Below are 22,954 nucleotides of genomic sequence, written 5' to 3'. Positions count from 1 at the left end.
AAGAATTAGAATAAAGTTTTTAAAAAATAATATCTAATAAAAGAAGATAATATTAAAATATATTCTTATAAAAAGAAAATAGTAAAAAAAAAAGATTTTAATTCAAAATATAATTATTCTATCATAATTAAAATTTTAATAAGATAAATAATTATAGATTAAATTAATTATAATAATTTTTAATTACTATTTGTAATTTCTTAAAAAGATAAATAATTAAAATAAATTTTTTAATTTAATGAAAAATTAACTCTTAAAAAAAAGAAAAAAAGAATAATTAGAATTAGAAAAAAGTTGATTCTTTATTTTTCAATATTTTTCTTTTATTTTTTGGAAACTTAAAAAATTAAAATATTTTAATAAAGAAATAATATTAATAGATATTTTGATCAAAAGTAGATAATAATAAAATATAATTTTTTCTTTTATGCTTATTTTTTTCTAATAAATAATATTAAATTATATATATATATATATATAATAAAAGATTTTTAAAAAAAATTAATATAAATTTAAGTGGTTCAAATTTATTATATAGTCTTGTCAAAACAACCCCAGAGTTCTTACTGAGTTTTTTCGAAAACTCACATATTTTAAAATCTTCTTGCAGGTTCATACCACAATGCTGATTAGTAAGGAAAAGCTCAAAAGGTTCTTGAAGGAAGGATATGCTATTTTTGAGATGACGGATGGCTATGAATGGAGGAAGAACATGGATAACTTGCAGATGTTCGAGAAGACTCTCAAGATGATTAGCCAGGAGGTTAAGGAAAACAAAAACTCCAAAAAGGACCAAATCCGCTTACTCAGATACAGGAGAAGAAAAACATTGTGTGGATGGAGGGAGCTATGGGGTGGACTGCCTGGGTGGACACCCATGATGATATCTTACATTAGTCTTTTAGTGTTCTTTTTGTTTCTTTGCTCAGGTTTCTCTGATATGTGAATTTCGTGATTCTCTTGTTGTGAGGCTGGGCCTCGGTTATTTGTACATCTCGATGTAACTGGTGATCCCCTTATTTTTAATATAAAAAATTTATATAGTCTTGCATCCTTCTACTCAATTTTGAACTATTGATTTCATTAAGTAAGTAGTTCACTTAATATAAGAAATGCCTTTGACAATACATATTCACACATCAACCTTCAACCTTCGAATATCCTTTTTTTGTCACATTGTTGTTGTCCTCTCACATAGATTCGCAACACAATAAAATGATTTTTATAATATGTATACATATTTCTCTCTCTTAATCAACAATCTTCAAATATCTTCAAGTTTCTTATTTTTTTCTTATATCTCCAAACATAAATTCACAACACAATAAAATGATTTCTTTATTTAAATCTAATTATTATTTTACTTTATTATATCAATCCATTGTTTTTTCCCATGCACGATGGTCGTGGCATTCCAGGGAGAGAAAATTTCTTCATCGAATTGATGCATCATTATGAATCTCGGAAATGAAGATTTTGGATCTAGTTTCTAGACTCTCAGGTGAATCTCGGAAATAACTCTCCATTTGGTATTTTTAGTTCCCTAAGAATTTTCAATTAGCCCTGTGCTGCACGCATCCTATGTTGTTATGGTCAATGTTTCCCTTTTTGTGATTTCCTAGAGGGAAGCATTTTCAGCTCAATACAACGTTTTCAATGAGCTTTCCCGCCGTATTCTGGGGAAATGTACGCTGCAAGTCTGACGTTTGGATTTCTTTTTATAAGACCCATTTACTACAGGTAATCCCCATAATGTCAATTCTACAACCCATTACAGTGCTTCTGTCATTAACTCTGATTTGCATTTTAGCATAGCACAGTGGGGTTGATTGGTAATGACCCCTAAAATCAACCCTAGGGATTAATGGCTATTTGACTGTTTTCATATAAAAAATTGTGCCCGTTGGTGTATTGGGGAAGTTCAAAAAAACTTCGGTGACTGTAATGGGATTCAACCATTTCTATTTTGGGTTAACTTATTTTCGTTTCTGTGTTAACCGGTCGGCTGTTGAACTCAACATTGGGAACATCGGTCAAAGTCATTTCATCGGAAGTTCGGCCCAGATAGAACTGGGAAACAGCGATCACAATTTGATCCGACGGACGGTACAATGTGACCCATTTTGATGAAAGAAACATGCAGGCTTTTTAACTGTTGGGAGATACCCACAACTCAGTACCCTGTGCGAACCAGGCTGGTAATAGTGATGTGTGGAACGGAACGAGTGGGAGGGTTTTGTTTTATTTTAGTTGTGGGCCTGAATTTCTAGGGAAACCAAGATGCCCAAGTCGAATATTTCCCAGACCATTACTTTTCTGAAGTACTGATAAGGACAGGCATGCAGGGCACAAGCCTAACTGTGGGTACCTCTACCATTGCCCTGTCAATATGACATAGCAGTAGTAACAGAAAGTTTGAGGGCAATCAAAATCAATCCCTGTATATTTTCATTTTCATCATTTGCTGACTTCATCCTTAAGGCTGTGTGTACTAGTAGGGAAGCAGAATACAGGTCAGCCATACTGAGTGGTCATTATTCTTCCCACCTCCTTCCTAATCATTTTGTTGTGTTGACTAGAATTGATTTGCATGTCCCCAAATCAGAGGTGAAGCTAGACCTGGCTGGCTGCCTTTTTAGTTTGGGGAAAGTCAAGATTGAGATGATGGAGGAGATGATGGACATGTCCTATGCAGACCTAAATGACCTGACAAATTGGCATGGGGGTTTTCAGAAACTTTTGAGCTCTGCTATGTGCTATGAACCAGAGGCCCATGAGCTTTTCCAAGATACTGTAAGAAAGATGAGGCTTGTTCATGGGTTGGAACAGGAGAGCTGCATAACTGGTGTTTCTGAGGAAGTGAAGAATTTTTGTAGGGAGAGTAGTAATCATAATGTTCATTCTAACTCAGAGGATGGTGTGAGTGACACTACTACACATGATGAGCAGAACAATGCAGGAGCTGCATCCATGGCTGCTTCCCATTCTTTGGAGGCCATGTTTGCAGAGGGAGAGGCTGGGAAGAAAAGGAAGAGAAGAAGGCTCAAGGTTTTGAAGAATAGTGAGGAAGTGGAGAGCCAAAGGATGACCCATATTCAAGTGGAGAGGAATAGAAGGAAGCAGATGAATGAGTACTTAAGCATCTTAAGGTCTCTAATTCCTGATTCATATATCCAAAGGGTGAGATATTTCTCCATCTAGGTCTTTAATTCATCTTTTTATTTTCTTTTAGTATTAATGAATGCTACGGTTTTGTGCGTAATAAGGTCTGTGCAGAAACAGTGTAGTTCCAATTACAGTTATAAAACACTAGAATCTTGTTAAACTATATTGTATCAAGGCTTTGGAAAGTAGTAGATATGCTGTTTTCTGAGGTCTAGAAAGGGTATTACAGTGTAACCACCTGAAAGCCATGATTTTGTTCTCAACATGGTTAGCGAAGCAACAATGCAGCAACTGGTTACAATGACTCAAAGCATGCAAAAATGGCTGCTATAATATTTTTGTTGAGTGTATTCCTTTGACTGGTTTACTTCAAGTATTGTTTTGGTGGGTTCCCAATTGCAAATATGGTGGGAGAAGATAATTTCTAGATGAATTCTGCAAATTTTATTTAATTGTCTTAGATTTTAGATCTGACTGAATCAAAACCAAATCCATACCAAAAAATCCCATAAAACTCACTTCCTAAAGGAATTTTATACAGCCCAAACTAGAATAAGGTATGTACATTGTAGATAGACACTAGACTTGGAAATTAGAAGTATTTCATTGTCTGTGTGGGTGAGGCTGGTCCAGTCATTTAATGCATTTAAAAAAATTTCTTTTCAATTATCCAGAAGAAAACTCACTAGTTCATACAAGCTATATTTCCCTGTGTTAATGTACTGTCTCTTTTTTATCTGGTTTAGTTAATCCACCAGTCACCACTCTCACTTAAAGGCGTTCAGATCCATTCCAGCTGTACGAGAATGCATCTGGGCCATTCCATAGATGCAAGTAACATGGTGCAGATCATACCCAGTTGCTATTTGAGTAGTACAAGCCCACTAATTTACATAGACTGTTGTGCTTGCATCTCTGAACAGAGTTAGTTACCCTAAAAATGTATTAAAATCTTGGGAAACGAGTTGGGTACATGAATAATCTTTGTCACAAACGTAGTTTATAACAGTCTCAGAAAGAATGATGTTTTGTAGTGCATTAAAGATAATAACTTAGAGTCTAGCTGTGGGTTGAATAGGTCTATTGATAACAGTCTTGTTTGTTTGGCTAATACAGGGAGATCAAGCATCTGTTATAGGTGGGGCAATAGACCTCGTAAAAGAGTTAGAACAGATGTTGCAGACACTGCAACTGCAGAAGATGAAGAGGGACAGTGAGGGCAGGATTCCAGACAATTGTTTAATAAACCCACCAGAGTCTTCAGCCCGTTGGAGTTCAAAATATGTTTTGGACACTTGTATCAGAGAACTCAGAGCAGAAAATAAATCAGCAGTAGCAGATATCGAGGTCACTTTGATTGAATCTCACGCCAGTATAAAAATTCTATCAAAGAAGCGACCTGGCCAGCTTTTGAACATCATCACCGCTCTACAAAGCCTCAATATGACCACCTTGCATCTCAATATCACAACAATAGACCAGACCATTATGTTCTCTTTCAACATCAAGGTAAACTTCCGATACAGTTTTTCTTGTCTTTCCAAATCTTTTGGATTAATTGCAGGTATGGATGAAGTTGTATGTGAATCTAAGAATATCATTTGTTTTGCTTATACGTGCTTGCAGATTGAGGAAGAATGTCGACTGAATTCAGCTAACGAAATTGCAGCAGCACTTCAGCAAATTTTGAGAATGGTGCATTCTGATGCCATTCACTAAATACCCATTTACTTGCAGCTCTTCATATTGTATGCAACCAGATATTGTAATGTTATGAAATTTTATTGGTTTCAGCAATATAATTCAATCTGAACAAAGCTTTGACAGATTAGTGCCTGATTCTAGCATTGTCTGGTCTTCACAGTAATACCCAGAAGTTTTCAAACCTTTACATTGTAACATATCCACACAAGAATTTTCTGCATGATTGTGACTGCTGAACCAGGATTCTATTTTTGTCTGTCTTATTCACTGGTAAAGATTATCTATGGTTGCTCCTATCTTAATGTTTGAATACTAATCTAACCTGAAGGTTGATGCACAAAGGTTACTTATCACCTAACTTAACTCTTATGCTTGAGTTTATCAGCTTGACACCAGAAGAGAAAAGTTCAAAATGCATAGATATACCTGGAACCCATCTTATCAAATCCTTTACGAGGAGGTTTTCTGGCCTTACATGGTCTATCAGTTCGTATTATCTTTTTTAAATGAGTGTAGAAAGAAGTAATATAATATGTAGGTTTTTCAGTTTTTGGAATTTTTTTTTTTTTTTTTTTTGATATATTTATTTATAATCTAAGACAAAGATATTTTCAAGGTTTATAATATTGATTTATAGGGGAGAAAAGGGAAGTTGATGAAGTAAATATATCAGTTTATAAGCAATCAATTATCAGATTAATAAGTGATACATTTTTATATTACGTACATTTTATGATATGATGTTTATCTTTATTTGTTTCTTGTTTTTACATTTGCTTTCATATATTCAAACATATTTAATCTTTATTCATGCATATTCTTATATATTTGTCACAATATACTATTTAGTATTTACCATGTTGTCCATATATTTGTTTGTTGCTTCAAAATTAGCATTTAAAAAATTTGTATCATAAGCTTATTCTGATATCTCTTAGTAATTGTAAAGACGATTCATATGGGGGTTGATCTAAGAGAACTTGACCCTAGAAAGTGACCCAACAATCTCTACTAAGATGTTTGTAACCTCAATAGATTGAAATACCTTAAGGTGAGACAAAGAGATCTCTATAACAACATACATTATGTGAGCTTTTTCTGAAACGTCACAATTTATTCTTATACATCAAATCATTCTCCTAATAATCAAATTGCCCAATAAACTTAGGTTTGACCCACAAATATGTATAAAGGTTTATACAAATATGTATAAGATTACGTAAACCTTAAGACAGACGTCACAAAATGAAAATTAATTATTGTACCTTAAAAACTAAATTTTGTATAACATCTACATTTTTTTTTTCATGAATATTTCTAAAACTAAACACCCATCTTCATTTAATTGTTTAATAGTAATTGCTTATTTATTGACACAAATTTAAAATTCATCTAAATCAATTGTACTAAATTATAATCTTTATTAATCTAAAAGAAAGTTAATCCCTTATAGTTTATATTTAGAAAAAAAACCAAGAAATGCATATTTATCTAACTCTAATATTTTCCATTTTAAAAAAAGAAAGAAAAAGACCAGCAGTTATGGTCAGCAACAAAGCCGACTGTAAATTATATAGCAAACGAATGGCTACATAACTAAAGAATCGGCTTGGAAAAAAGTCTTAAAAAGTCTCCACTTATAATGAAAAGAAGGTTGTTCAATGAAAGAAACAGTTGCAATAAATAGCAGAAAAAAAGAACAGTTATGAAAGTTTCAGACACAATGTTAGCCAGTGGACTTCTGAAAATTGATATTTTGAAGATATTCTACGGTTGTACAAATGTGAGTACAGCTATCTACAACTACTATTATCGCAAGTAAATAAAAAACTATTAGTCAATGCCAGTCTATAATTAATAATTAAAGAATGGCCAGAGGCCAACTTCACTCTTCGAAGCAGCAGACGAGTTCTGCAAAAGATGTTCAATTTCTCAGATGAATTACTAGCCCAGAGTGCGGCTATTGTGGTCGGGGCCTTTCAGTCAACTTAAATTCAGGTTTAAAACCAAAATGGATGTTTTCGCCCTCATCAAGGCTTGGGGTTTGGAACTGGGCGAAGACACGGCCACGGTGAAGAAGGTGATGTAGACAATCGTTTATGAAGATTTTCTGATAGGAATGGATTCGTTTCTGGAATGGGTGGAACCGGGTGTGGGGTTCGATGCTCGTGAGGGAGTGGAGGCCGAAGCGAATGGTGGCAATGCTGGTTTATTCCCCTTTCTTCGGTGGGCAAAGGGAGTGTGTAAGTTTCATCGCAGCAAGACTAGGCTAGAAGGGGATGGAATGCTCTGAAGCTATATGCAGAAATGAAAGAGCTGGAGGTTGTCATCGCACAGGCCAAGGCAGAGGCCGAGTTTGGGCAGAGACGGGTGTTGCGACCCATACTGACCTTGGCATTGGAGAACAGAGATGCCAGGGTGGGGAGGCTCAACCGTCCGTGGAAAGTCCAGTGAGTTGGTGCTTTCCATTTTTTGGTGGTGACATGTCCTTTTTGGATTGGCGTCTTATTTTAGACATGGTTTAGTCAAATTTTGTTGTAATTAGGTTGGTTGGAGGGTAGTTTTGAATCAACTTTTTTGGTAGGGTTGCTATTGGGTTGGCGATTTTGCCTTTTTTCGGTCTCAGATATTTGTTTAGACTTATTATGTGAGCTTTATTTTTTAATATCAATAAAACATAAAATATTACTGATCCAAAAAACATAAAAAATTATAGAATGGCCTTGAAAAGGACGACCACCATGAAAGTCTCATTTAGGACAGAATGCGAGTCGTGGGTTCCCCCCAAAAAATGGACTATTAAAAAATAAAGCAATGTTTACAGTTGTGTGGGTTGGAGTTGATTTAATTTGCAAGAGTTTCTTGTTACAAAGCACGAGGTCATTAGGTTCAATCTCATTCCAGTCTACGTGGTTTGAAGGATGTGTCACGCCAACATCAGTTTATCCCTGGCTAACCAATTCCTACAAACTAAAACAAAAATATTTGCAAGTTATGATGGCTAGTAAAAAACTTGGACTACTTCTAATATTTTAGATTGTAAAAATGTGAATATAGGGGAAGAAGTTCAATTAACGTTCGTTGAATTTTGTTAATTACAAGCTCACTAAAAAAATCATAGTGGGTCAATAATCATTTCTCAGTATACCCCGTTGTTGGAAAAAAAAGGTTAGTAATTAGACCATTTGTGCAACTTTATTAGTAGGAATAGTGTATGATTATTGGGGCATTTGTGCACGAGTATTGGATCAGTTATGCAAATTTTGTGGTGGTCAAAGAAAACAATTAATGGGACAATAGAGAATATGTATTGGATGTCAACTCAAAATGACCACTTTTTGACCCTAACACGCATAACAATTCCCATTACATTCATTGTAACTACTCAGAAGCCAAAACAATAGCTAAAGTGCTTAATTCATGTATGAAGAAAACAAAAGAAAATTCGTTGAAATTCGATGTACCATTTAAGAGCTTAGGTGCATGAACTTAGCTATAACAACTATTGGTACACTTCCCATTGAGCTACTAATTATTGTAGCGTACATTTTGGAGGATTTTATATCATTCATAAGTTTGTTTTGTTATCTAATATAGTAGCACAAGCTTATGTTGATATCTTTTCAGTTGAGAGTTAAGGAGTGAGGAGTGTATGTTGATACCTCTTTGGTTGGGAGTCTAAGATTGAAGGGCATCCATTCCATCACAATTGTTTAGAGTACAATCCTAGCCTAATCCATTATATCATATACTTCTAGTGGTTTGAATCTTGGTAGTTTGTGTAATCAAGGAACATATTGATATCACCCTCACCAGTTGTGTTCTACCAATTGAACTACAACCCTTTGGTGTGCATTTTAATTTTATATTTTGTATGTTGAATTTTCATAAACAATGCTTTTGCTTGTCAATTAAATATTAAAAAATATTATTTTAAAATTTTGGATATTAATGATATATGTAAGATGAATCATTACTTGAATAATTATTTTTAAATAACTATTGGTGCTTGTGTAAAAAGAACCACCATTGCCATGCACTATGCCAACCAAAATATAGCTATGTGCAAGTATTTTTGGATAAAATTGTGTGTATTTTTTAATTGATGTTTCACATTGCACTCAACAATCCATCATCAGGAAGATGAAACATAGCTATCAAACCTTTTAGTTTTATGCGACCCAACACTCCTTAACCTTCCACATAATTTCAATCATGTGAGTGATTCCTTAAGTATTGTGTTGTACATTTTAATGTGTATCGGATATGTCAATGGAATACCATATGTCATACTAAGATGGCATACCCGAATCAACAACACCTATACTCCATACCCACTGTAGTGGCCGCAAACTGTCAAACTCGACATAAGCAATATGAGGACCAATACAAGCTCCCCAATCTAAGACCTCTCAAGTCTATCTACAAAAATAGGCTATAACTTGAGGAACAATCTTCACCTTCTCAAGGTAAAAGTACAATGGTGTGTCACACTTTTATAAAGGAAATGGTCAATGTTGATTCAACTTTTTAAATTAAATCAATAGAAAGTGAAATAATAAAATTTATATTCTTATGTCTATTTTATGTTTGTAATTTTAACAAAAAATTAAAAAATTATTTGAATGTAGTTTTTTATAAAATAAACACTATAATTTAGTTGCTGATAAAATACCGAAATTGAAGTTACACAAGCCACCACACTTTATTTAGTAAATTTTACCTTTTTTCCTTGAATTTTTTGTTGTATATTGATAACTTGAAACTTTAGTGCATGGATATATGTTTTACTATTTTTTATAAATATATATTTTTCAATAAATTTGAAAAGTTGTGTGTGCTGAAATATAACTTTTTCCAATTTTATCCAAATTAGAAAATAATTATATCACCTTGACATAGATTCTTTTCTCTACTGCATCATTTAAATTTTTTTTTTTTAATAAATTTTAGTATTTTTCCTTGACAAGATAATCAACCTTATATTTTAGTGCTGATGACCTACTTTCAATAAAAATCAAATATAAAATATAAAAACTAATTAAAATATTAAAAGATATATATATTTTGGAAAATTCGCTTATAGATCTATAAAAGGGTATTTTTTACATTTCAAAAAAAAATTATTTATAAGAGTAGGAGTTGTTGAAACATTGAGTTTTTTTTTTGTAATTAGACCAAAAGTAGTATAAAATATACATTTAATAGACACTTCCAATTGGAAAAGTTGTGGCCCATATATAACTTAGTTATAATGAATCTATATAGACCATATGGTTGACTAAAATTACTTAAATTCACTTGTGCTGATAAGTTACCCTGAAACGTGACATAGTTTTGTGCTTTTACCCCTCGAACTACCTCAAAACTCGCTATGGAAAGTGTACATCAATAATCTATTGTGAGATGATTGTCCTCCCAATCAAATATCTCTATTGTCTACAATATGAGAGATGTTGCATGTCATCAGACCATCCAAGACAATCTAAGTAGGGTCTCTATATAAAATGTTGCAAGACATCAATACAATGATGCCAGTACAATGTATGCCCCATCTCCCTATGTTGAAATGCACTTGTATGCCTGTATGCATACAACTGCTTAGCCTACAACTGAACATGAACTACTGGTCTAAAAACGATAATATGCTCCCATGCCTAGACCTAAAGGAGAGTAATCCCACAACTGATGGAGCAATAACCCATGTAGACCAAAAAATTCATCTGATTATACAACATTCCTAGAACACAAGGGCTCAAATCATACACTCGACCCTCTCTGATCATACTAGCTAATACTTGATCCCAACCTTCTGGGAATCCATGATTACGTCGATCTAGAACCAGTAGACCTGCTATCAGACAACACATAACGATGGTAATATTGTCATACTCTCTCATCAAATGGTCCCACTTGATCTCATAGAGTGCCTCAATGCCAAGATCATGCTGCTTGCACTCATAAAACTCATAGAAGGTTACAATCCTTGACCTATGATCATAAGTAACTCACTCTCCATGAATCGAAACATGCAGAATGATCCACACGTCCTCCAAAGTCACTGACACCTCACCAATTGATAAGTGGAATGAACATGTCTCTGTGTGCCATCTCTCTACAAAGGTAGTAATCAGACCCTTGTTGGTGGTAGCCTCAAGTAGATATAAGATATGATACATACCAACTTGGCGAAACAAAGCCTGATCATCATCACTCAAATCGTCACATAAGGCAAGGCACTTGGGCCTATTTTGGGGTGCAGTGAGAACCAAAAACATGTCCTACAATTACAAGTTGGAATAAGTGCTAATCATTACAAAAACACCATATGCCTTATTATCAGATCAAATTTTAGAGGAACATTGAAATTTTTTACCAATTGAACGAATGTGAAATTCATGAATTTCATGCTAGTCAAATGCAAAATCAATAGCCATTTTGCGAGACAAATAGGTATTTTGTGAAACAGTAAAAGCACATGCAATAATCATATCACGCATGCAAAATCATTAAAGTGATTGAGAAATACTTAACGTAGCATGCGAAAAACATATCCAGTGCAAAATCATTAAAGTGATTGCAAAAATACAAACGTGCATGCGAAAAGCACGATGACCAAAATTAGGAAAAACTCAAGAAATTGAACAAGGGTACTCACCATGTCGCTTGTGCCCTTTGGGTGTCGGTACGACCTCACTTGCTCAAACAAGTGTCGACATGCTCCAATGCTAGTCATCATGCTCAAAATGCTTACTATTTGCTCAAAGATCGCTCTAAAGGCTCTGAACTCCTTGAATGCAAATGAGGCAAATGAACCCTAGAATTTCCTAGTTATGGCCAAAATTAAGGTTTCCCACCAAAATGGTCATGGTCACATTCAACTTCAGACTCCTCGTAGGTCAGTCAAACGAGCTTGAAACTCCACGAAACTAGAAACTAGCACTCATGGTCACATTATCATTAAATTGATCTCAATTTCAAAAAAAAATTGACAATTTCTTGAGGGGGCATAATTATACCCTACTACCGTCGAGGCATGAATTCTTCACTTTTTCTTTAAACAAAATTGCTTCGATGTTGTTGTAGACACCTAAAAGTTGCACAATGAATTAAGTGAATTTTATTCATTTAATTATTCTTAAATCTTCTAACTAATTAAATTAAGATTTAATTAATATACCATTATTCTATCTAAGCCATTTAATTAAATTCACATTTAATTAAATCCCCTTTGTAGCCCATTTAATTAAAATCCTCCCCACTTGCAAAATCCTACAAATGCAAGTTGCAACCACAATTGAAATAAATTAATTTTATTTTAATTAAATTCTATTTTCCCCACCCACTTGCATTTTCCTACATCTCCCACTTGCCTCCTAAACCCCCTTCTAGACTCTTCTAATCACTTCTAAATTAACCTAATCCATTTCCTAAATATTGTCACATCCCTAAGCAAAGGGAAGTCACTTATCAAACGCTCAAAGTCTTTGAAAACCATTAAAGGCTTTATGTCTCCAACAAGTTAACCTTGAAAGTCTTCCAAACTTTTAATGGTTAACTCAACCCTCTAGCATGATTAGAGACTTTTTCTCTTAACTCAACCTCCATCTAACCCAAGGGTCTCATCAAGCATTCATTACTTTGACCATGATTATCCCTTTAACCCTTGCACAAGAGTTTATCCTTTGGGTAAAAGCTTTATCCAATGGATAACCCTAACCTAACCTTAACCCTTACCCCCTAAGGTAACCATGAGGTCTTCTCAAACATTTAATGCTTCTTTCATCTCCTCTCAAGCAGTCTCTTGTTGACAATTGTCACCATTTCATTGGTGAGAATTGTAAACATGGATTGATTAACTTTCAATCCTAGCCCTTGATAAGATTATCCAATCTTGACCATCCATTGCCCTGTTTTCCCTATAAATAGAGCCCATTCCTTCTTCAAAACAATCAAGTCTTTGTACATCAAACTTATAGTCTCATAACATTAAGCATATTATCTCTCTTTGATAGAATATCATGTTAGATCATTTTGATAGCATTATAATCTTAGATATATCATGTTAATCTCATATCAGGTTAGCTTTATCTTAGTATCATTTTCATACTAGTTTAAGCTTCATATCAATATCTTGCATCCTATCATCATCTAGTTTCATATCTAAATCATCACTAGGATCTTGGTTTCATTCCATTTAGATCTTAGAATTATAAATCTCGTTCTTTAGGTTGTCATCTTAAAGAATCAAGTGCTCTTCCAAGTTGAGAACCACCTTGAATCTTGAAGATCCTTGGAGATAGAGGAACATGGAACGATTTTAAGAGTTTAGATTATTTTTAACTTGTTTTGATTGATTTCTAACCTCTAATGCAATGTTTCATATGTGTGTTTGAGATGTTTCCTCCTATTGTAGGTTGATACCACATTTTCTAGCATACATTTCTGGCGCCCATCATGGGGCACGTCCCAAAAAATAAAATCGTTTTTCATGTAGGTAGAAGACAACAATCATGCAAAAATACCAGAATAGCGCATTCAGAACTTTTTGTAGTGCATCTGTGCTAAACTTTAGCGCACCCATGACACATATTAGCACATAGAAACCATCTATCAATGCACCTGATCTTCCTTTTAGTGCATATCCCTCTCTGTTATTTCAGCACATAGGAGTACTGTTTTAGTGCGTTCGGACCACATAATAGTGCATAGGTGCTTTTTCTTAGCGCATAGACATCATTAGTGAATGTGTGCAATACTTTAGCACATAGAGCTAGCAGAGACAAAAGTTTGTAGTAGAGTCAAAAATTAGGCTTGTGTGAGGCAGAATATATATGGAATATAACATTTAAGTATTTCTTATACTTTAAGTTATATTCCATATATATTGTCAGGATGTTTGAGAGGGGTTTCAAAACTCTAGGAGTTATAATGCAAAATCTAGTTTTTGGAAGATCCTCCAAATTTTAGACTTAGTCAAATTTCAGGGCATTTTAGGATTAGGATTGTAAAATTTGTAACCAAAATTTGAGATTAGGCTTGTGGAAGCCCACCAAAGGTTTTAATTTTCACTAACTTCTTTCTTTGCAAGTTTTAAAAGTTTCTTGCAGGTTGGAGGAGTTAGAATTAGGATTTGTGATTTATTTCTATCTTTTTTTAAAAGTTAGTTAAAAAGAACTCACTCTTTTTTTTGCAAAAGTTAAAATAAACCTCATCATTTCATTTGGATGCATAAAATGAACTCCATGCCTTCCTTTTTGGTGTTTTAAAAGAAAATTCATCTTTCTTTATTGCATGGTAAAAAGAACAACAAAGCAAACCTTTCATTCCTGCAAGTTAGGAAAAACACTTCATTTTGGAAGCTCTAAAAAGAACAAGCAAATTTACTTTTAGCAAGGTTAAAACAAACTTCACCTTCCTTTGGTGCCTAAAAGGTTCAATCTCAATTCATTGCAAAAGGAAAAAGAACCTCATCTTCATTTTATGCAAAGCAAAGAGGGAAAACTTTCCCCTATCGACTTTAATTTTCTTGACCAACATCACGATTTACTTTGTTGACCAGGCTTATTTTTCAAAGGTTTTCAGAAACACACACTTTGCTATGAAGGGTTAAAAGGAACACCATGCTTTTTGGAGCAACATCTCCAAGTAGAAGTTAGAAAATCATTGACTTGAAAGATAAAAAGAACCTTGTTTGCCTTATCTCAAAAGTAGAAGGTATATGCTCTCCCCTTAACTGGGTGATCAAAAAGCCAGCCTACTCTTATGCTTTCAATCATACTGCATTTACATCCTTTAGCAAGTCTGCCTTCCTAAGGGGTTGAAAAACTCTTAAAGCCATTCATGGCCGGTGTGAAGGGAGGACCTAAGTGGGAAACGACTTTGACGCCAAGTGTTCCAACCACTATAATCAAATGTGGAAAGAGACGAAATTCCTTTTCAACGGTTGCGCACAATGATTAGCCTTCCCCCGGTATCCTTGAGATACGTAAAGCCTTTGTTTTAAAGGTTGGGAAGCCTCTTGAGGGAGTTTATCACTGACGGCCAAACAAGAAGCTTGATTATGAACTTTAGCATTAGAAACCTTGAGCTGAGTCAATAACCAGACATTTGTAATATCGTAGTGAAAGGGTGGGGAAGAATCCGCCCCCAAGATTACTCACCATATATCTCCCAAGATAACTACTCAATTGTGAAGCAATTCACTTTGAGTTAATTTTTGGCAAAAGGCAAAAATACAGGCGCCCCCTAGGGGGTGACAAGGCTGTTTGAGCTGATGGAGTATCGAGACTAGTGGGCTATGATATTGTCCATGACCTTTGAATAAAGAGTCTTTCTGATGTGTCTTTTGTTGTAAATCAAACCAATGATAACATCAGGAATTTGAACACATCCTCAAAAGAACATACACTCAATATTTAGCATTAGGATGACCATTGACTTCATGTGTGCTATGTATTCTTGTCACAAATGTTAAAATATCTTGCAAAGTATCCAACAATCAAACTCAAAAGTCAGTTCAAATAAGGAAAAATCATAAAGTGGAGAATATTTCCAAATCCAACAAAGCATCTTTTGAGATGGTTATCAACATTTCAACTATCTTTAGGAAAGACTTTCATCCAACAAGATTAGGGGAATATCAAACCAAGTGTTCAAGAGTTTATCTATTCGACTTAGTAAGTTTGAGTATCCAAAAAGAAATCATCCATCAAAATCACAAGTGTTAAAAATTTCAAAAATCATAGAAAAACAACCAAGTCAAAATATATCAGGGCAGTTTAGCGTGTGAGAGCAACTTCTTAGCGCGTGGGGACCATCTTTTAGCGCATTAGACCTTCACCTTAGCGCATTAAGTCTTAACATTAGCATTTCATAGAAATCCAATTCTAGCAGTTTCAAGTAGTACGTTTTGAAAACAGTTTAGCGCATTGAAGCATCAGCTTAGCTCGTGGAAGCCAAACTTTAGCGCATAGGGTTTAACAGTTAGCGCATTGGTGGCCCATATTGGCGCATGACCTTTTTGAACCAAGGAAAAAGCAAAATAAATCAGTTAGCCTATATCAAGGGGCAGCATAGCACGTGTAGTCTTTTCTCTAGTGCGTTGAGAATTTTTTTTAGCGCATCTAGTCTCTGGCTTAGCACTTGGTCAAAACTCAGAAAACCAGAGAGCAAAACAAGCCTTTCTGGAAAATTTTATCAAATTTCTTGAGTATCCTTTCAGGTCCAATGTCGAACACGATCATAAGAAATCAAATCAGCAACACCAAAGAAATCATTTCCAAATCAAACAAGTCGGTCTTAGAACAAAAGTTGTCAAATCCAAAACTAGCTAAAGATAACACTTTTTCCTATCAAAATCAGGTTACATCATCACACTGATTAGAAGGTCTGCCATCTAACGAATTCTATCAAACAAACAACATACCAAGTTTAAACCTTAAGTTGTCAAATCAAGTTTCCATATCAGGAGACTTTATCCATATCATTTGACACACTTTGTCGTGAGGGGGCATCTAAACCTTTATTTGATAAAAGTAGACTTAAGTTTCCAAATGAAGTATCTCAATCCAAACAATCGAAGGAAACCATTGATCATTCGTGTATGACCACTCCTCATATTTTGAGACGAACAAGTCTTCATCACAAAACTAAGTTAAAGAAGAGACAACCTAGTCCTAGGGCCCTTACCAAAAGGAGTAAATTTCTCTACGTCAACCTATCAAAAACATCTACTTTGATCATTCATATGACCATTCATTATCAAACGAAGAAAAAGGAAACTTAGTCAAAGAAAATGACTCCTAGCTTAAATCAAGATCCAAATATCATGGCTCTCCAATCTAATCCCATTTTTTATCAAGATCCGACCTATCAAGAATCTTATGATGATCCCCTAATATTTTGGTATTCCATCCATGATGATCCTTTTTCATCTCAAGAGCAGAGTCCCATTCAACATCTACCTCCTAAGAAAGAGCATGATATCCCTTCCATCTCCTCCACTAGTCTAATTCAAAATCAAGAGAAAAGCACAAACTCAAATGATCCTACTCCAAGTCCAGATCAAGATCAATTCCTTCCATCCATCTTGGGTCCTTACCTCCCTCCATCACTAATCCATCACCTCAAATGATCCATAAGCAAGATCAACAAAGGAACACATCTTTGAACTTCTTTCAACCCTCTATCTAAACATCTTTCCAAAACTATTCTTCTATCATTTTCTTTATCTATTTTGGGTCCTTATGTCCCAAAATTCAATTTTCCTCCATCTCTTCATCACTTCTCAAGTTGTGTACCAACATTCATCTTGAATACATTTCTATCTATCCTCACACAAATATTCAAACATTCTATCTATTATCCAAAACCTTTTTTTCATCCTTCCATCCCTATCATTCAATCCTTCGCATAAATTCATCATCTGTGAAATAGGCATTTGTGTCATTTTGTCACATACTTGCCCATGCTTGAATCTAATGTTCAGTCCTTTTCCTAGATATCTATTCATGAAATGCTTCATAATTCAAGGTTGTTCCTCTTTAACATTTTCTTTGGTTGGGATACACACTCAATCCAGAAAAGAACCACTTATCGTATCTTGGTACTGACATCTTTTGATTACTATATCTCATACGCTTAATAGATTGCTCTAAACCATTGTGATCTCTTAAATTGAAGACATGGCTAGTAAAAAATCTAAAATCTTGCTTCAACACCACTGTAATTGTTAGACCCATGTAAGTTTCATCACTTACAAGCTAATGCAAGAAAAATAATGAACAAAAAGAAATATCAAAAGCATGAGCAAGAAAATGAATATCAAGAAAAGCAAAATGCAATGAAATGCAATATCAAAATGATTGGCTATGGGAACATGCAAGTAACTCCATCAGGGCTATGGACACCTGGTTGGCAATGGAGCAATATTTGGGAGATTACAATGATAACCTCGTCGGGGCTATGGATGCTTGCTGGCAGCGAGGCTCTATCCAGGATGCTTTTGAAGTCAAGGTAACTTATGTAGCTAGCCATGTTGGATTCTGAAGATTACAATGATCATATGAGCCAGAATGAACCTACTTGCACACACATGGGTAATCAAAGACTAAGTACCTTGATCCAATTTGGGATTCTTCTTCCCTTTTGAGTCTACTTCCTAGTTGCTAGAAATTTTTAGTTGAATTTTCTGGAGGTTCTAAGTGTGGGTTGGGTCTCTATCTTTGAAAAGTTCAGGATTAGTTATTCAGATGGTGCTAAATGTTGTGACAATCTTACATATCACCTTTTTGCAAATGGAAACCTCTATGCTTGGGGGTAAAGTTCATCCACTCTATTCTTGCTTCACTTCATCCATATCCTCTAAATCCATACCATCTATCCTATCTATTCATATCTACTATCATCCAATGCTATCTACAATCTTGCTTCACTCTAATCCATATCCCTTATCCTATCTATTCATATCTTCTATCATCCAATTCTTTCTACAATCTTGCTTCGCTATCCTATCTATTCATATCTTCTATCATCCAATGCTATCTACAATCTTGCTTCACTCTAATCCATACCATCTATCCTATCTATTCATCTTTTCTATCATCCAGTGCTATCTACAATCTCGCTTCACTTCATCCATGTCCTCTAATCCATATGCCTTATCCTATCTGTTCATATCTTCTATCATCCAGTGCTATCTACAATCTTGCTTCACTTCATCCATGTCCTCTAATCCATATCCCTTATCCTATCTATTCATATCTTCTATCATCCAATGCTATCTACAATCTTGCTTCACTTCATCCATGTCCTCTAATCCATATCCCTTATTCTATCTATTCATATCTTCTATCATCCAATGCTATCTACAATCTTGCTTCACTCTAATCCATATCCCTTATCTTATCTATTCATTGCTTCCATCATCCAGTGCTATCCATATCCTATCTCTATCCAATCCCCTTTTCCATCCTTGATCTTGATCAAAACTAAGGACAACTAATCCATTTCCACCTCAATGGTTTAGTCATCCATTCATAATGTTCCTTGTCTTCCTATACATTGGGGCAACCAAATACATCTTTCTTCTAATCCACAAACTCACAAAAAATCAAAATATCCAAAAAATCCCAAAAAATCAAAATATCCAAAAATCCAAAAAAATCAAAATATCCAAAAAATCCAAAAAAATCAAAATATCCAAAAATCCAAAAAAATTGAAATATCCAAAAAATCCAAAAAAATCAAAATATCCAAAAATCCAAAAAAATCAAAATATCCAAAAATCCAAAAATCCAAAAAAATCAAAATATCCAAAAACTAAAAATCAAAAAAATCAAAATATCCAAAAATCCAAAAAAACCAAAATATCCAAAAAATAAAAATAAAAAAAAATCGAAATATCCAAAAAATCCAAAAAAATCAAAATATCCAAAAATCCAAAAAAATCAAAATATCCAAAAATCCAAAAAAATCAAAATATCCAAAAACTCAAGAAAAATAAAAAAACCAAAATATCCAAAAACTAAAAATCGACAAAATCGACAAAATCAAAAAATCAAAAACATGAAAGCATGGACCATCCATCAAATCAGATCAACAACAGGAAAACTCTCAAAGTCTGCAATCAAACTGATCACATGTCTTGTTAATCAATTCATTACTCGAAATCAACATCAACATCAAACATGTCTTATACAAGGATAGGTACACTCGAAACCAGACAGATCGGTCTTATACGGGGTACTCACTCTTTGAAACCAGACATTTCTATCAATCATCGAGTCTTGAAAATCAATCCATCTATCAACATCAACATCAACTGTCTTATACAGGGATAGGTACACTCAAAACTAGACAGATCGGTCTTATACGGGGTAATCACTCTTTGAAACCAAACATTCTTATCTATCATCAAACAAATCAAAACAATGACATAGATCAGTATGACTGCTGGATTTTATTCTAGTTAGCCTTATCTTTATCAATTGATGGCAGTACATGTTTCACAAATCATATTGTACATATCATATCCACCCATCTGAGACATCACTAGAAATTCACAAAATGCTTATCAATCCTGGACATACTTAGCGTAGTCACTATCCTTGGTTTATCTAAATCAGTTATCCAAATCATATTCCACCATGGGTTGGTGATCAATGTACATATCCATATCGAAGTAGTATCGACAACAAGGAGCAAAATCCTGACCTTGTTGGGGGCATTTCACCTTCAAGGTTTTCAAACATCAGACCAAACACGTAGCAAGACAAACAAGGAACATAACAACCAACAAATGACAAATGACAATGCAAGAAGGCTAAACATCACGGACTTGAATTGATTTCAATTGAACAAAGATCTATTTGCAAGATGTTTTATTTGACAAGAATACATTCCAAATAGCATGCATGCTTACTTATGGTTGTTAATTTTTTCTTATCATATCTCCTAAGTAACTCGAGGATGTCTCAACAACTAGAGAAGCAAGGAAGGAATGTGATGTTTTATTTGTCTGCTATTTGTGAGTGAAGTCTTTTATCATGCGAATTTGTCCTATGAAGCAATCAGGTAGCATATCGCTGAGGACATTTCGGATTTGTATGGGACAAAGGTTAACTCTTGTCTGTTTACGCAAGCAACACTTAGGTCATCTTGGTTCAATTATACCTCGATGCTTATGCCATCTTGCAATATCAAAATCCATGTAAGTTATACTCAGGTCATTACGGTTCAATTATACCATGATGCTTGTATCAACTTTCAACAAATCAAGGCTCGATGATGAAAACAAAGGAAGCACTGGCACTTTGATCACAATAGATGGCAACATTGAGAACAAGAATGCATATTAAGCTTTGCATTAGCTGCACATCATTATCATCTTAATCTTGCATTGGGTTGCACATCATTTTTAATCTTGCATTTAGTTGCACATCATTATCATTATCGTACATCTCATTTTCAAGATACATCTCACATCTCATAAATCAATGCAATACATCATCATATTTTCGTTATTCACATCATAATCAAAATCAAGAGCATTTATCTAAGCATCACATCATCCTCATAGAATCTCATATCGAAACATAATGCATATCATTCATCATTGCATCCCTCACATGCATATCTATCGCATCATCATGGATTCTTTCTTCACTTTCATATCTTCATCATTCTTCCAAATTATCTTCTATCATTCTTCCAAACTATCATCTATCATGTCTTATACAGGATGTATCTTTCCTGAAACCAGATGTTTTGATTAGTTCTTATATAGGATATATCATTTCTGAAACCAGATGTTTTGATCAGCTCTTATACAGGATATATCGTTCCTGAAACCAAGCATTTTTGATCGGTCTTATACAAGATATATCGTTCCTCAAACCAGACACTCAATCATCCATGTCTTATATAGGCGGTATCATTCCTGAAACTAGATGCTCGATCATCCATGTCTTATATAGGCGGTATCATTCCTGAAACCAGACGCTCGATCATCCATGTCTTATACAGGTGGTATCATTCTTGAAACCAAACACTCGATCATCCATGTCTTATATAGGAGGTGTCATACCTAAAACTAGACTTGATCTCAATCCAATCAATCTAATCAAACCCATGCATGTCATCACTATCCACTCTTCTATCTTTCAAATAGCATTCTTCTTCTTTTGAGAGATCATTCATGTCTTTTGTGCACAAACAATCTCTCGAGGGGGCATTATCATATCAAATCTCAACATCAATTTCATATCGACATCAATTTCATATCAAATCAGTTCTTCATATTTGGGGCATCATCAATATCATTCATCAAATCTGGGGCATCATATCGACATTTCAACACAAACATCATATCCGACAAATTTTCTTTGAATCAACATGTGCTCACACGTTAACTCAAAGAGGGGCAAAATGTAGACACCTAAAAGTTGCACAATGAATTAAGTGAATTTTATTCATTTAATTATTCTTAAATCTTCTAATTAATTAAATTAAGATTTAATTAATATACCATTCTTCTATCTAAGCCATTTAATTAAATTCACATTTAAATAAATCACCCTTCTAACCCATTTAATTAAATTCACATTTAATTAAATCCCCCTTCTAGCCCATTTAATTAAATTGACATTTAATTAAAATCCCCCCCACTTGCAAAATCCTACAAATGCAAGTTGCAACCACAATTGAAATAAATTAATTTTATTTTAATTAAATTCTATTTTCCCCACCCACTTGCATTTTCTTACATCTCCCACTTGCCTCCTAAACCCCCTTCTAGACTCTTCTAATCACTTCTAAATTAACCTAACCCATTTCCTAAATATTGTCACATCCCTAAGCAAAGGGAAGTCACTTATCAAACCCTCAAAGTCTTTGAAAACCATTAAAGGCTTTATGTCTCCAACAAGTTAACCTTGAAAGTCTTCCAAACCTTTAATTGTTAACTCAACCCTCTAGCATGATTAGAGACTTTTTCTCTTAACTCAACCTCCATCTAACCCAGGGGTCTCATCAAACATTCATTACTTTGACCATGATTATCCCTTTAACCCTTGCACAAGAGTTTATCCTTTGGGTAAAAGCTTTATCCAATGGATAACCCTAACCTAACCTTAACCCTTACCCCCTAAGGTAACCATGAGGTCTTCTCAAGCATTTAATGCTTCTTTCATCTCCTCTCAAGCAGTCTCTTGTTGACAATTGTCACCATTTCATTGGTGAGAATTGTAAACATGGATTGATTAACTTTCAATCCTAGCCCTTGATAAGATTATCCAATCTTGACCATCCATTGCCCTGTTTTCCCTATAAATAGAGCCCATTCCTTCTTCAAAACAATCAAGTCTTTGTGCATCAAACTTATAGTCTCATAACATTAAGCATATTATCTCTCTTTGATAGAATAGCATGTTAGATCATTTTGATAGCATTATAATCTTAGATATATCATGTTAATCTCATACCATGTTAACTTTATCTTAGTATCATTTTCATACTAGTTTAAGCTTCATATCAATATCTTGCATCCTATCATCATCTAGTTTCATATCTAAATCATCACTAG

At 34.3% G+C, this 22,954-nt stretch overlaps 1 protein-coding gene across 1 annotated transcript; it reads left to right on the top strand.

Moving 5' to 3' along the window:
• Positions 1 to 1,790: 1,790 nt before the first annotated feature.
• LOC131047763 (transcription factor bHLH94) lies at positions 1,791 to 5,165 on the top strand. The gene is made up of 3 exons (XM_057981554.2): positions 1,791 to 3,180; positions 4,282 to 4,674; positions 4,792 to 5,165. The coding sequence occupies exons 1-3, from the start codon at positions 2,662 to 2,664 to the stop codon at positions 4,882 to 4,884; spliced, it is 1,005 nt and encodes a 334-aa protein (XP_057837537.2). The 5' UTR covers positions 1,791 to 2,661; the 3' UTR covers positions 4,885 to 5,165.
• Positions 5,166 to 22,954: the final 17,789 nt, after the last annotated feature.

Source organism: Cryptomeria japonica, chromosome 4, assembly GCF_030272615.1.
Source record: "Cryptomeria japonica chromosome 4, Sugi_1.0, whole genome shotgun sequence".
Classification (NCBI taxonomy): domain Eukaryota; kingdom Viridiplantae; phylum Streptophyta; class Pinopsida; order Cupressales; family Cupressaceae; genus Cryptomeria; species Cryptomeria japonica.
Note: the sequence above shows the minus strand (reverse complement) of the source record. Positions and strands in the feature narration are given on the sequence as shown.

What these genes read in the sequence shown, in the direction of transcription:
- LOC131047763 (XM_057981554.2), top strand. Translation starts at nt 2,662, where the DNA reads ATGATGGAGGAGATGATGGACATGTCCTATGCAGACCTAAATGACCTG. An exon ending in CTGATTCATATATCCAAAGG is followed by an intron (nt 3,181 to 4,281) that starts GTGAGATATTTC and finishes TGGCTAATACAG; the next exon opens with GGAGATCAAGCATCTGTTAT. An exon ending in TGTTCTCTTTCAACATCAAG is followed by an intron (nt 4,675 to 4,791) that starts GTAAACTTCCGA and finishes ACGTGCTTGCAG; the next exon opens with ATTGAGGAAGAATGTCGACT.